We start from the raw sequence: 16,216 nt of genomic DNA on the forward strand, positions 1-16,216 counted from the left end.
CTGTTTAATACCTGTCTAATTTGTCTCAACAAAATTTATCTCTTGAATCATTAGAAAGGAGCGTTAAGGATAAAATGGGGTCTCCTAGTTTTCAATTCATCTTTATTTTTCCACCTTTATGGGTCCACATAACTACCACCATTTGTCCGGACATCATTCAATAATAAAAAAAAAATAAGTACTCGCTTTGTTTCATTTTATACAACATATTTTTAACTAATTAAGTTTAATTTTTTTTATTTTGGGTATAATAATATAGTATTAGTAACTCATTGATCCGATTAATCTAAATTAAAGCATGTTTGGCCAAACTTCTAGTAGGTCAAAAATACCTTTTTGTTAGAAAAAGTAATTTTCTGGAAATGTGATGTGTTTGGCGAGAATGGAGAAGTACTTTTGAGAAGCAACAAAAGATGTTTTTCTATTTTTGGGAAGAAACTACAAATTCTAGCTTCTTCCAATAAATAAAAATTACTTGTTTAATTTTAAGACAAAATTATCCTTACTATAAATTTATATTTTTTAAATTATCCTTTATTAATTTAAATTTTTTCTTTTCCTTTTTTGTTTCTACCATCCTTTTCTTTATTTATTTTATTTTTATCATATCTCCTTCTCCTAATATTATTGCTTTGGATACTATACTAATATTGATTAAGATCTTTAATTTATATTTTAATTTTATGTTTATATTCCATTCAAATAAAAGGAAAATTAATTAAATTTCTTATAGTAGATATTAAATTAGTTTATCTCTTTTAAATAATATACTAATTGTAAACTGAACATTTACTATCATTTTTTGTAATTTAACGCTCATAAGTATTTTTTGAAAAAATTGGTCAAACACAATTTATCTATCAAATATTACAACAAGTATTTCTGAAATTAAATTAGCCAAACCAAACTGTAACTTTCCAAAAATACTTTTATGAAAAGTATTTTTGAGCAAAAATATTTGTCAAAATTAGAAGTTTTTGGCAGCTTGACAAAATTAAACAAGCTCTTAGTATTACGCGAAACACATTAAAAGGAAAAAAAAGTGTTGTCTATCCAAGGCTGAGGGTGAACGATCTTGTTCATCCCACCATAATCATTTATTGTTGATTAAATATATTATAGTCAGAGTGAAAGTAAATAAATTAATATGCATGAGAAATTAACCTTGCCCGGAAAAGAAAAGAAGTAGCCTCTTTTTCGTAAATTGGGTTGATCACTTGATCCCATGCACCTATTTGCGGCATCTCTTGGAAAGTCATTTCTGTCTGCTTTCTTTTCCTCTTCCTCTTTATAAACGGACTCCTCTCCCCTTATTCATTCTCATAACAAACAAAATCAAACAAAAGTTGCTATAGACAAACGAGAGGGGGAGAGAAGAAAAAGATTATTACTATTTCTTTTTAAAAGTTGCATCATCAGCTTTTTGTTTAATTTTCTAAAGAAGGGAGAAAAGGAGATTGAATTCATGTCGATCTCAGCTTCTTATCTCAGATTCTGCTTCACTGCTCGTCACTACGTATCGTCTTCTCTTGCAAATCAACCTCCTAAGTTCCTTAAAAGTGAGCTCTAAATTCTTCTTAGTATTAAATTCTTTTTGTGTAGCATGTACGGTGATGCATAAAAGTACTTTCCAACCACTTTTCCACTGGGATGAGTCGTTTTCAAGTTTTGTAATTCACCCTTATTCATTTTCCCTTTTTTTTTTTTTGGTGCCAAATTAAACCTTCTGATTTTTTTTTTAAATTATAACAAATCAGTCTCTTTCTATATTTCTCTGCCTTTTCCCCCCGGTTTTCTAGCTTTTCACCTTGGTTTCTGAAGATATAACATTGATGTATGGATAAAAAAAACTATAGCAGAGTTTTCCCCGGAAGAATTATAGCTTGGCCTAGCTTTTTCAAGTTCAAAAACATTTTTTTTCTTTTTTTCTAAATTTGAAGAGTTTGGCCAAATTTTTAGGAGAAAAAGTACTTCTTAGGAGAAACAAAAACAGAAGTAGTTTTGGAGAAGCAGAAAAATTTGGTCAAACACTAATTGCTGCGTCGAAGTATTTTTTAAATTAATTAGCCAAACACAAACTGTTTCTCGCCAAAAGTACTTTTGAAAAATACACTTTTGAAAAAAATATTTCTCAAAATAAGCTGATTTTTCCGGCCGGCCAAACGGGTTATTAATACTCCTTCCTGTTTCATTTTATATGAAACTGATATTAATACTTTACTACTTTATTCTTCAGTGAGAATTTGTACTGTAATGCCACAATGTTCCTTTCAGAGGTAGAGAGTGATAAAAAGGTCTGAACTCGAGATCACTTGCTGATGAGATAAACTTTAATTTCATTAGTTCCACGACCTACTTTTTTGTTATTTTCAGGGGTACCGTCTTTGTGTTACAGTAATAAATTTTTGTTTAGGTAAATTTTCTTTTTGGGCAAGATAAGTATTCTATCACCACGAACTAATTATAAGTGGCAGAGCAGTTACTTTTTAGGATACAGGAGTAGCTTTATAAAAATTCATTAAACGGCCTCACCCTAAAGCAAGTGAAACACTTTTTAGGCCCCAAAAATTTAACCCTAAAGCAAGTTAGGCCCCAAATATTTAAGGGCCCCAAAATTACTAGTATTTCTCTATATATATAGTAGTATATTATTTATATAATTATCTTTTATTATTGATAAATTTATTTCTTTATTGTCATATTAATTTTTAATAACTTAATTTCTTCCTTTAATTAATATAATTAAAATAGTTTTCTGTCAATCTTATTTTACTTTTTCACTTAATTATATTTCTCTATTCATTAGTTGGTCACGTAACTATATCTAATAATCTAACTTATTATTTATTTTCGTTACATAAATTATACTCTCTCCGTCCCAATTTATATAAAAGTATTTGACTGGACATGGATTTTATGAAATAAATGAAGGCTTTTGAAACTTGTAATCTTAAATAAATCATAGAAGTTTTTGGGTTAGAAATCATCTCATTAATGGTAAAAAGAAAAATCTAAAGTTGAATTGTTACCAAATATAGAAAGAGACTTACTAAAAAAAAGGAGTCACTTATGTTTTTTGGGTTCTCCCATTTCAGTTGTGATGCAATCAACGTTAAATTTATTTAATTTTTTGTATTTTATAAAATTAAGTTCTCATTTTTTTTAATTCTACATCTGCACTTGTCTAATTTTTTTAAAAATGATGTTTATTAAATAATATATATATTAAGATCTCTTATTAAGATTTTGCTTTAGTCCGATGAGGTTGGGCCGCCCCTCTGTTGTCACTGTATATAATTAACTCGACATTTCTTTTTGCACAGGTAACAGATCTTCCGGAGAACATGTTCATTTTAGTTCCAATCTGCAATGTAATGCGGTTTCCAGATCACCTCGTACACAAGGTACTACTGTATATTACATGTTTCAGAAAGAAAAAAAAAGCTGAGGGAAATTTCTTTTCTTCTCCGTTTTTTTTTTAACTGCGTTGATCTTCACAAAAAAATGCAGAATACAAAGAGTTACTGCAAAATGGCCGTACTTTGCCTGTTATCAAGTGGGACGACATCCTGGAGGAAGTGGAAGAAATCGAAAAAGAAACACTTGAGGTATGGTTAGGCCAAACAAAATAAAAAAAAACGAAACAGAAAGTATCTCTTTAGCTTCTTTTTTTTATAGTGCTTTAAGTTTTGTGCTTGACTTTTATTGGAAATATTTGTATGTAAAAGGTATGCCCATCAAATAAGATAATGGATCAAATTCATACTATTCGGTTAATGCTGCGATCTATGGACGAAGGAGAAATAAGCATATCGGCTTACGATACAGCTTGGGTTGCTCTAGTAAAAGATATAAATGGAACAAGTGAAACTCCTCAGTTCCCTTCAAGTCTTAAATGGATTGCAAACAATCAGTTGGCTGATGGTTCTTGGGGTGACAGCTCTATCTTTTTGGTTTATGACCGTGTCATCAACACATTAGCCTGTGTTATTGCCTTGAAATCTTGGAACGTGGATTCTCACAAGTGTGAATTAGGTAAGAATTTTATGTCATGTATGACGTGTAAAAGAAGTTTTACAATACTCTTCCGCCTATTTTAATTGTTTTTATTTTTATTTTCACACGTATAAAGAAATTTACCTTTTAACATTAATTAATAATAAAATTAATCATAATAACATTAATTTGTTCATTGGAAGTATACAAATATTCCTATGTTCTTTACTCCAAGGACAACTTTGAAAAAAAGAAGTTAATTCCCTTTTAAAATTTTAAAAAAAATTAAATATTATGGACCACAAAAAAAAACCAAAATACCAAATAAAGTGGACTGGAGGGAGTATTAGATTATTTAAAAAATAATTACATATAGTTGTCCATGAAAATAGAATTAGTAATACAAAGATCTTATAGATTACGTACTACTTACATGTTAAAAGACACTGATTTATGTAAAAACAATTATACCGATCGACAAGTTATGTAAGTAACAATTTTAATCTGTTAAATAGCATTAATAATATAAAGAATTTAATTCATTAGAGAATAATGCAAGAAAAATGAATAAATAAAAGAACGACTAGGTAATAGTGGTGACTTTACATTCCACTCCATTGATTAATTAATAGAATGTATACTTTCGATGTGATCATTCCCCGCTAACAGACAGAGGCCTAACAAGTTGTGTCTTCTGGGGTTTTGGAATAGGAATGTCGTTTATAAGAGAGAATTTGAACAGTATTGGAGATGAAAATGCAGAGCACATGCCTATCGGATTTGAAGTGGCATTTCCTTCGCTCATTGAGATTGGTAAAAAATTAGGCATAGATTTTCCTTATGATTCTCCCATCTTGCAAGCGATTTATGCCCGAAGAACACTAAAGCTGACAAGGTAATCATAATTTTTGTTTAAATTTAGATATTGTTCGTACATAAATTTGGTTAAAACTTGAAAAAAAATATTTTTTGAAGATGAGATTAAAGATGATTTTTGAAAGTTGAAATTATGTTTGAACATGCATTTTATTTAAAAAAAAGTTGAAATTTTGTGAATAAAAACTTCAAGAACTTAAAAAACTAATATAAGTAGGCGTTAGACATTAAAAGAGTAGTATTTGGAGTTAAGTTAATGATATTTAAAATTTTAAATTATAGGTATTTCACTTAAAAATATATTATAGTTTTGTGAGGGGAGAAAAAAGTTTTTTTCGAAAATTATGAAAAACTGGTAAAAATCCATTTCCAAAAAATCTTCAAAAACTTACAAAATTTTATGGACAAATATATTTTTGAAAAAAAAAATCAGAACAAAAGAAAAAAATCTTTGGACAAACGGGTCCTAAACCACTTTTTGAAGCTTGAAAAATTCATTTTAAAAAATTGTCCAAAAGTTGATAAGTTTTTCAATTTTTATTTTTCGAAAAAAAGTGAAAAACACTTATGGCCAAACGGGAGCCTAGTGTCGAGTCAAATATTAATATAAAATGAGACAAGGATAACTAGTTACAAGAAAAAGTAGCTCTTGAACTAAAATTGCCCAGGCATTATCATCTTTGATGCTTCACATCATGAATAAATTTTAAAGTATATCCAATCTTCTAGAGTATTTTTACTTTGTATTGGATTATAATACTTTTCTGGATAGAAAGTAGAAGGACTTTATTTTACATGTATGTGAGTAATGATTACGTGTGGGTGGCAATAGGATACCAAAGGACATAATGCACAAAGTGCCCACAACGTTACTCCACAGTTTAGAAGGAATGCCAGATTTGGACTGGCAAAAGCTACTTCAATTGCAATGTGCTGATGGGTCATTTCTGTTTTCTCCATCTTCTACTGCCTTTGCACTTATGCAAACTCAAGATAATAATTGCCTCAATTATCTCGCAAATGTTGTTGAAAAATTCAATAGCGGAGGTAACTTATATATTGAGAGTTTAATTTCTTATATTATTAGTGTAATCTAATTAAGTTGTATATTTATTAATTTCTTCAACCATTCAGTTCCAAATGTCTATCCTGTGGACTTATTTGAGCATATTTGGATCGTTGACCGGTTGGAAAGACTTGGGATTTCTCGCTATTTTAAGACAGAAATAAAGGAATGTATTGATTACGTCAACAGGTAGTACAATTGTCTATTTTAAGGACAATGATAGTTTATCTTTTTCTAGTACTTGTACTACAGTACTATTGTTTAAATTGTGATCGGCAAAGGGTCAAATATGTCCCTTTATTTTTAAAAATAATTTAAAAATATCTCTTGTTATACTATTGGGTTATTTGTACCCCTGCATTCATACTTTGAGTTCAAATATATCCCTCATTTAAACGGAGGGACACGTGTCATCGTCCTGTTGGTCAATTCTAAATATCTCCTAATTAATTAAAAAGAAACATTACCCATACCCGAAAAATAATTATTTTTATTGTAAAAACTGAAAAAAACTAAAATTTTTTTTTACTAAAAACTGAAAAAAAAATAAAAAAAATTCCAGTTTTTACAAAAAAAATTCTTTAAAAAAACTGAAAAATATTTTCTAAAATAATATTTTTGTAAAAACTGAAAAGTAATTTTCTAAAGCAATTAAAAACTAGAAAAAACTGAAATATTTTTAACTAAAAACTGCAAAAATAGAAAATATTTATTTTTTCAGTTTTTACAAAAATATTGCTTTAGAAAATTGCTTTTTAGTTTTTTTTTCACATTTTTTACAAAAATATTGTTTTAGAAAATATTTTTTAGCTTTTTTTAAAGCAGTTTTTTTTTTTGTAAAAACTGGAAAAAAAAATATATTTTCGTTTTTTTTCAGTTTTTAGTAAAAAAACATTCAGTTTTTTTCTCTTCAGTTTTTACAAAAATAATTGCTTTAGAAAATTGATTTTCAGCTCTTTTTTTCCAGTTTTTACAAAAACATTATTTTAGAAAATATTTTTCAGTTTTTTCTAAAGCAGTTTTTTTGTAAAAACTGAAAAAAAAAATTCATTTTTTTTAGTTTTTAGTAAAAAATAATTTCAGTTTTTTCCAGTTTTTACAAAAAAAAAAAATTATTTTTCGGGTATGAGTAACGAGTCTTTTTAATTAATTAGGAGATATTTAGAATTGGCCAACATGACGATGATACGTGTCTCTTCGTTTAAATGAGGGGTATATTTGAATCTAAAGTATGACTGCAGGAGTATAAATAATTCAATAGTATAACGAGGGGTATTCTTAGACCATTTTTAAAAGTAGAGATATATATTTAACCCTTTGCCGAATTGTGATCGACTGGTGGAATAATATTTTTATTTTTATTTTTTAGAAATTGGACAAATGAAGGAATCTGCTGGGCTAGAAATTCCCCAGTTCAAGATATTGATGACACGTCCATGGCTTTTAGACTTTTAAGGTTGCATGGCTACGTCGTTTCTGCTGGTTAGTCATCAATCTACTTTACTAAGATGCATTTCTCGTTTACATAACCTAAACACCTAATTTCCATGCATTTAACTTATATATTTTTTTACGCTGAAGTAGTATATTTTAATTTGTTATAATAGATTATTTAAGAGTGATGATATATATGTTTTGCTTTCATAACTAGTTGCGCGTTATTGTGGGTCATTTTAACATGATAGTGTAAAAATTTATGCTTTATCGATACACAGATGTTAACTCGATTACTAGTACATTATTGTACTGATGAATGTGCTTGCTTATTTTCACAGACGTATTCAAACATTTTGAGAACGGGGGTGAATTTTTCTGCTTCGTGGGACAATCGAACCAGGCTGTGACAGGAATGTATAACCTTTACAGGGCTTCTCAGCTAATGTTTCCAGGCGAGAAAATACTTGACAATGCCAAGAAATTCTCCTCTAATTTTCTACGAGAAAAACGAGATGAAAATGAACTGCTAGACAAGTGGATAATCACTAAAGATTTACCTGGAGAGGTACATATATCAGTTGGTCTTTGTATTCTTTTTTCTATTTTCTCTTTAGAAGTACATTTCTTTTTATTTTTCCCACATTCATTATTTTCTTCATATATTACACTGTACTTTCATATTTCCTTTTTTTTTTTAACATGGTTGTTTTTATACAGGTGGGATATGCATTAGATGTACCATGGTATGCTAGCCTTCCCCGAGTAGAAACAAGATTCTTTCTAGAACAATATGGTGGTGAAGACGATGTGTGGATTGGCAAAACATTATATAGGTACTTTTAACGATTCATATTCCCTATTCACACAATAACCTTTTCTTGCACAAAAATACTCTGGTGCAAGAATTTAGCGATGATCATTAAAGTTGTAATATGGATGTTGTAAAAATTATTTAGACTATCAATCACCATAATTTATTTAATAAGCATTGATTGATAACTTAAAATAGATAATTGGTAACTTAAAATATTTGTATTATATTGATAATACAGATATTTGTTATATATAATTTAAATCTCCATAAAAAATATTGTCAGTCCTTGTACAACTGTTACAATTATAAGAGGAGTGGCATGATAAATAAAGAAGAAACTGTTGTTTTCTAAGGGGAGCTAGCTAGTGAGGATATATTAATATAAAGAGTCAACCTCGAGAGAGTGACCAAGTTACCAAACCCAAGGTAATTGGAGCCCCACCATATTTGGTACTGTATTCAGGTTACAATTTGCAAAAGACGGCCCACAGTTTTTATGTGTGTCTTACTGTTTGTTTGGTTATGTGCAAAAGACGGCACACAGTCAAAAAAAACCTGAGAAATAGTTGTTCCCTGCAAACATAAGGATAATTGGGAAAATTTAATTAACACTCTTGCCTTTAATAAAAACCAACTTATGTTACTAATACATTGGATACTGATGTATTTATTTTATAGGCGGAGAGTCTGTTCAGTTGTCTCATCTTGATCACACCTCAACGTTAGCCTATTGATAAACAACAACAATAACAACCCACTATAATCCCACTAATGGGGTCTGGGGAGGATAATGTGTACGCACACCTTACTCCTATCCTGGGATAGAGAGGCTGCTTTCGATAGTCTCATCTTGATCACACCTCAACGTTAGCCTATTGATAAACAACAACAGCAACAACAACAACCCACTATAATTTCACTAATATGGTATGGGGAGGATAGTGTGTACGCAGACCTTACCCATACCCTGGGCCTCAACGTTAGCCTATTGATAAACAACAACAACAACAACAACCCACTATAATCCCACTAATGGGGTCTGGGAAGGGTAGTGTGTATGCATACCTTACCCCTACCCTGGGATAGAGAGGTTGTTTCCGATAGACCCTCAGCTCCCTCCCTCCAAGAACTTCCCACCTTGCTCTTGGAGTGACTCGAACTCACAACCTCTTGGTTGGAAGTGGAGGGTGCTTACCACTAGAGCAATCGACTCTCGTCGAGCCTATTGATAAACGCGACCACTGAAATTCGACGTTTAAGATTTATTTAAATTAAAAAAGCTGATTCTTTATATTTTTTTTCTTCAACAATAATTTGGTATCTTATTGATATAGGATGCCTTTTGTTAACAATAACCTATATCTGGAGCTAGCAAAATCGGACTATAACAATTGCCAAGCTTTGCATCAGCTCGAGTGGAGACGAATTTGCAAGTAAGTTACTTCCATTACCTAATTCACCTTTGATGGTAAGATAAGCAATATCAACAACAACAACAACATTTCACCCAACATTTCAGGAAATTATGGGTCACTCTAGACAATTTCTTTCCATGTCTTTACTTTATCTAAACGTTCTAAAACTTCATGGATGAAGGTGGTATAAAGAATGTGGGCTTGGAGAGTTTGGAGTGAGGGAAAGAAGCTTGATGCTGACGTATTATTCAGCTACAGCTAGTATATTTGAGCCAGAAAAGTCAAGAGAGCGAATGGTTTGGGTCAAAACCGTTGTTCTTATGGACTGTGTTAGATATTACTTTGGCAAGAAACAAATATCTGCGGAACACAAGACTGCTTTTATTCACGAATTCACACATTCCACCACTCGACACTACGTGAATTCTAGGTAATGACTATTTCCAGTGCCTGCTTTCTTTTACATAATATACTACTGCTACAGTAAAGTGTTGTGTTCATATGGAGTTAATACACTCTTGAAGTCCTAAAAAAGTCTAAAACAAATTCACTGATGCTAGATTTTGTACTCACGAGGCTTATATGCAAGCTACATATATGTCGGGTACAATAAAAATGATGGAAGAATTAGCTTAAATAGCCGCTCACCTAACTACTTAAACGTAAAGTAACTGGTGGATCTATAATATATTTATAATTCACATATAATACTACGTGTATAACCATGAGTGGCTCTAGGGTAACGCACTAAAGCTTCTGCTTTAGGCCCCCAAAATTTTTTCTATTAGTTATAATTATTTATATTAGTAAGATTTTTTTAAGTTAACAAAATATTAATATTTTATTTCATTACACTACATTGGTTCTAGTTTATCAAATGTTTTATTAGTAGATATGAAAATTTGAATAATTTAACTCAAAATTTTAGAATATTAGATAATGTTATATTGTGAAATATTTAAAAGAAAACTTAAAATTTTAAAAGAAAATTTGTTAAGACTACTAATACTATTTCCTCACATATTCTTAAGTTTTAGCTTTCGGCCTCCGATTTTATTGAGCCGCCCGTGCGTATAACCATATGAAATCAAGCGTATAATTTATTTATACAAGCTAAAAAAATGAAGAATCTATTTGTGTAAAAAAAACCAAAAGATCGATAAAAGAATAAAATCAATTGCTATAATTTTTTCTTCGGCGTGACAAAAGTTTTACCATTATAACTACATTACACCTTTTTTTTTTTGTAGCAATAAGTATTATTACTACTTATTACAGTACTCTGAGTTACTAGCTCGCCCCGGAATGTAAGGCTTGTAGCAAACCTTGGCTAATTTATTTCTTGTTACGATATAGAGAAAGTCATTGCAGCTAAAGAGGATAGTTTAACACTTTAACTGTGTGTGCATAATTTTGTAATGATTATTCAATCATGGCAATGGCAGGTATAGTGCAGAACAAAAGCTCGTCGGGATTATACTCGGAACCCTAAACCAGCTCTCACTTGACGCTTTGCTGACACATGGCAGAGACATCCATCACTTCTTGCATCATGCTGTAAGTATGCTATACTGTACTATACTACTACGAAGATTTCATCAAATGTTAGTATTTTATAAATGAAATGAATAATTAAATTGAATCACATTTATACTGATAAATTCCGGAGGCGAGGGTCTATTGGAAACGATCTCTTTATCCTCACAAGTTAGGAATAAGGTCTGCGTACACATTATCCTCCCAGACTCCATGGTGTGGATAATACGGGGTATGTTGTTGTTGTTGTTATTTATACTGATATATGTCTATAGTGGGAAAAGTGGCTGCTAGTTGTCGATGGTGAAGGAGCTGCAGAGCTTCTAATTGGTACGTTAAATTCATGCACTGGCCGTTGGGTGTCGGAGGAGCTATTGTTGTCCCATCCAAAATATCAAAGGCTAATGGAAATCACCAATAGAGTTTGTCACCAACTTCGTCTCTTTCACCTCTACAAGGTTAGACTCATCCAACAGAGAAGTTATAAAACATCTTATTGTTACTATTTGTTCTTTGCTAGTTTAGCTGCGCTGTTACAAGGAATTGACACCTTTTGTCTTCTCATTTATACTTAAATGATATGTTTTTATAGTCACAAAAAATATAGTTATATGTTTTAACTATAAGTTCTAAGGTTACTTTTGATATTGCTAAATAATTTTATTTTTTTCTCAAACTTCATACTCAGTCTCAGTTAGAAATAATTACTCCTATGAGATGTAAGGGAGGGAGTATAAGGTTGTAATTTCATGAAGTAGAACTTTTGTGGTGGAGCAAAAACTAGTATGGAAGTCGATCTATTAAGATCAACACAATTGTCCGTATTCATTTTCTTCTATCAAGTCTTTATTAGAAGAAGAATTAACCCAAATAGCCGCTTATCCAACCGTTTAAATTAAAAATAGTCAGTGAATATATAAAGATCCCTGGTTAGAAAGCACTCACTAACTTAATTAGAATCTCAAATCTCTTTTGACGACTAGAGTTATGAGTGTGTCTAGACTTAGTTGTCATGGTTATTGTAATTATTATCACTCTCTCTTTTCTGATGATACATTCTTGTAGTATAGCCACTTTTTCTCTTCTTGACAAAGTCCAAAGAGATATGCTTTTGCCTGATATTAACAACCAGATGTCTTTGTCGTGTAATTATAAATCCAGGGACAAAATGCAGACGGCCAAAGAATAGAAAAGCAGCTGGGGATGTTGACGTTTAGTGAGATAGAATCAGACATGCAACAACTAGCGGAGCTCGTGCTATCCCAATCCGATTGTTCAGATGAGGATCTGGATGCCAATATTAAAGACACTTTTCTTACTATTGCCAAAAGTTTTTACTATACAGCTCATTGTGATACAAGAACTATCAATTTGCACATAGCCAAAGTACTCTTTGAAAGAGTACTTTAATATTCATCTCCTGTACATCCTTCATTGTAGTAGGGTACGTATGTATCAAGAACAATGCTAGAAATAGAATAAAAATCGAGCAAACAATTTCCAAGATTGAAGATATTGTTTATGATTAAAAAGGAAACCAGACATTTTCGGGTCTAATAGGTTAAATGGTTTTGGATTTGATTGAACAAAATTTGTATAGTGGCTACATTTAAAAGAGCAGTATACTTTAATTTGCCAAATAAGATGCAACTCTTATGTGGTGGCTGGTAAAAGAGCTTTGTTTTGCTCTTGCATATATCTCTAGAAGTATATATCTACTGCTCAATATTCGACAATATATGAAAAGATAGCGCATCATAAATAAGATCAGAGTGAATATCAAAACATTGAGATATTGTTTCCCATTTGGGACAAGCAAGGGTCTATTAGATAAGACATCTCAAAACTCCTTCCCACCTACTTCGACTTTCTTTTGCATCATAGTCTACCCCTAGTATGGGGCTGAGATTAGAAGTGTTTTATGACATAATTGGGCGGTTAAAATAAGTTGAATTTTGAACTAAGATGAGCTAGTCAATTTGAGCTAAATAATAGTAGAACTTAACCTTGCCAACTTAAACTCGATTTTCATTTAGCAATATCTTTTTTTTATCATTGTTAATTACCAAATCAAATCACACACACAGGAAAAAACCTTTTCCTTTTTAACATGACTACATTTAACCAACCAAATTAAAGCTATAAAAAAAATATTTTTATGTTGCATTTTTTGGTGTCTTTTAGATGGACTAATTAACTTGGATCATACGCAAATTATACGTCAATGAATATATGCCTCCCCTCTCCCCAATCCAACAGCTGGTTAAACTTGAGCACATATATTTTTATGTGTTAAATTTGACAGTTACTAGACATCATGAGAAATGTTATTTTTATTGGTTTAGACAAAGCAGAAGAGGTTGGAGCACTAGGATCAAATGTGCTTTTCTTTGAACACAAAAAGAAGAGGCATGCATATGGCATGAGGTGGAAGAAAGATTTAAAAGCATGAGAAAGAGATCAAAGGAAAAGCAATTTGAATGCATGGCCCTGCTTTTGTTTTGCAAGTTGAATGCAAACAACAAACCTATTGTAGTAAAATCTTCTCCACTGCACCACAGCTAGCTATAATTGTCAGGTTCACATATATTCGAACGTGCAGTCACCTCTGAAGCTAGTGTCCAATACAATTTTGTCGTGCAAATACGCAACCCATTTCCACTAATGGGAAAAGCAACTCAATCATGTTTCCTTAGCCGATTACGGCCCTTTTCTGTGTATTCAAAGACATTCAACATTTCAATCAGCGGTTACTAAGTGTTATTGCATGTACTAGGACTACTACTACTTTGTGGTGACAGTGGCAAAATGGATTTTAAAAAAAAATTAGTTAGATAATAAATTTTTTAAAAACAGTCAAATATGGATAAAAATTATATTATCCACTTAGAAAATGGATAACTAATGATTTAACTTTTATATTTGTAAAAATTCAAATTGGGGGTTCCACAAACTTGAGAGACTAGGAATAATTCTCCCAAAAATGATCATATTCAAAAAGCCATGGATAATATGGTTACACATATTATCCGCCAGTTAACCCATTTTTTATCCGTATTAAATATGGATCGTGTCAGATAATTTATTCGTTTTTGTATTACCCATTTTCGACCCGTCCGTTTGCCACTCTAGTGCAAAGTACTTAGTTAAGTATTCTTGTTAAAGAAAAAATACTGCTCCTATTCAAGAGAGGCGGATGTAGCATACTATGTACGGGTTCAACTGAACCCAAAACTTTCGACGCGGAGTAAAAATTTATATGTAAAAATTTATTAAAATTGCAAAATAATAGATATGAACCCATAACTTTAAAAATATAATGGGTTCAATGTTAAAAACCTTAAAATTGAACACATAAGATTTAAATCCTAAATCCGCATATGCTATTCAAGGCAAGAGCAGCATGCTCATACACGTTTGTCCATATTGAAAAATCACTCTTATGATAAAGAATGTGATTTTCCTCTTTTGTCCACTGAAGAATGAGGAGAAAAAAAGAAAAGGATGAGGACTATGGAATTAGTGTACTACTTACTAAAGAACATTTATCGAGAACTAAGCTCGACACCGGGTGGATAAAAAATAACAACATAAGGAAATTTGTTAAAAATTAATTGTATTGTAGATGTCATTTAGTACTCCATTGTAAATAAATTTTCCGAAGAAACCTATACATATTGGACTCCACCATAAATATATTTATCTATTTAGTACTCTATTAAAAATAAGCCTCCTTAAGAAGCTTATCATTTCGGTACTCCATTGTGGATAAATATTACTCTGGCGGATAAATTTTACTCCATTGTGGATAAATATAGCTGGTACCGTAGCAATTTACAAGCACCTTACACAGCATCTTCCAGTACCAACTTAATTACATGCAGCTTACACAACAACTTGCAGTAGCAGCTTACACAATAGCTTCCCTTCTTCATTAAACAGAGGAGATTTCAGTTCATTATGTATATCAGTTTGAAATTGAATAATATATCAATCTCTCTCTATACTTGTCTTTGGTTAATTTACCTTATAGTCTTTATTTTATAACAAAAATAAGTTTTTATGTATGTCAAAAAAGAGTGAATGAATACCTAACTCATATTAAAATATCATATATTTTCTGAAATATTATTTGAAAATATTCATAGTTATAATAATGATTAGTTGAAGTATTTTTCTCCACCAAAAAAAAAATACAAAATCAAACTGTATTAAAACGAACAACTACATGTATGTTCCCTAATACTATATGAAAGTATTAGAGCAGTCGACCAACAATAGTTTCCAAATACTAAAGACAATGAAGTCGTGATAGAGGTCCATGAACTGGCCCTAACACACACGAAATGCTCCTAAAGTCACAGCAAATATAAAGGTCTGAAATTCTTGCACTAATTGTTCCTCAATATCTAATGATTAATAGACCAAGAGGTCCAACTCAACAAACATATGTTTCAACATTTCAGTCCTCTTCAAGGGATAAGAGCCTTGACTCATCATGAGATTTGAGAGTACCATAACTCTTCTCAAATAGGGGCGATTTTCACAAGAGAACATAAAAAATAAAAAGAGTAAACACGAGAAAAAAATAGGATTAAAGTTGTGGAAAACCAATTAACGATTTGCCATGTAACAGAGCTTTTTGAGAAATAAATTTCAAGTGCTATATGAGGTCTTTTTGGGACATATTATATACCAAATTGAAGATCTTGGAATGTAGTTTCCAACGCTCTTAACCGTTCGTTCATACGATATTCGGATAAAAAAGATATAAGCGTCAAAAAATTGACGAATTAGATGGTATCAAGCTAGCACCTTTTGACTTTTCAAAAGTTGTTATATATGTTTTAACCCGTCTCTCTCTCTTCAGTTTTACACAGAATCTGACCAGAGAACACCATAAAAATAGTCCTTGAGCTCTCTAATAGTACTTCAAATAATACTAACATCCCGGGTACGAAATCGAGAAGCGTTACATCAGAATGATCCCTACGACGTAAGTATCGCTATATCGCCTCTCTTTTTTTTTTTTTGTAGTTTGAGTTTTGGAATGTATTTAATAGTTAATATAAATTT

The 16,216-nt window shown here is 31.1% G+C and overlaps 1 protein-coding gene across 1 annotated transcript; it reads left to right on the forward strand.

Moving 5' to 3' along the window:
- The first annotated feature begins 1,245 nt into the window (after positions 1-1,245).
- Positions 1,246-12,651, forward strand: LOC107832422 (ent-copalyl diphosphate synthase 1). Its single transcript, XM_016660268.2, has 15 exons — positions 1,246-1,559; positions 3,324-3,404; positions 3,511-3,608; positions 3,729-4,035; positions 4,708-4,891; positions 5,705-5,919; positions 6,007-6,127; positions 7,308-7,420; positions 7,714-7,940; positions 8,093-8,208; positions 9,524-9,622; positions 9,786-10,034; positions 11,050-11,161; positions 11,416-11,598; positions 12,302-12,651. The coding sequence occupies exons 1-15, from the start codon at positions 1,466-1,468 to the stop codon at positions 12,548-12,550; spliced, it is 2,448 nt and encodes an 815-aa protein (XP_016515754.1). The 5' UTR covers positions 1,246-1,465; the 3' UTR covers positions 12,551-12,651.
- The last annotated feature ends 3,565 nt before the right edge of the window (positions 12,652-16,216 follow it).

The sequence above is a fragment of the Nicotiana tabacum genome, chromosome 22 (assembly GCF_000715075.1).
Source record: "Nicotiana tabacum cultivar K326 chromosome 22, ASM71507v2, whole genome shotgun sequence".
Lineage (NCBI taxonomy): Eukaryota > Viridiplantae > Streptophyta > Magnoliopsida > Solanales > Solanaceae > Nicotiana > Nicotiana tabacum.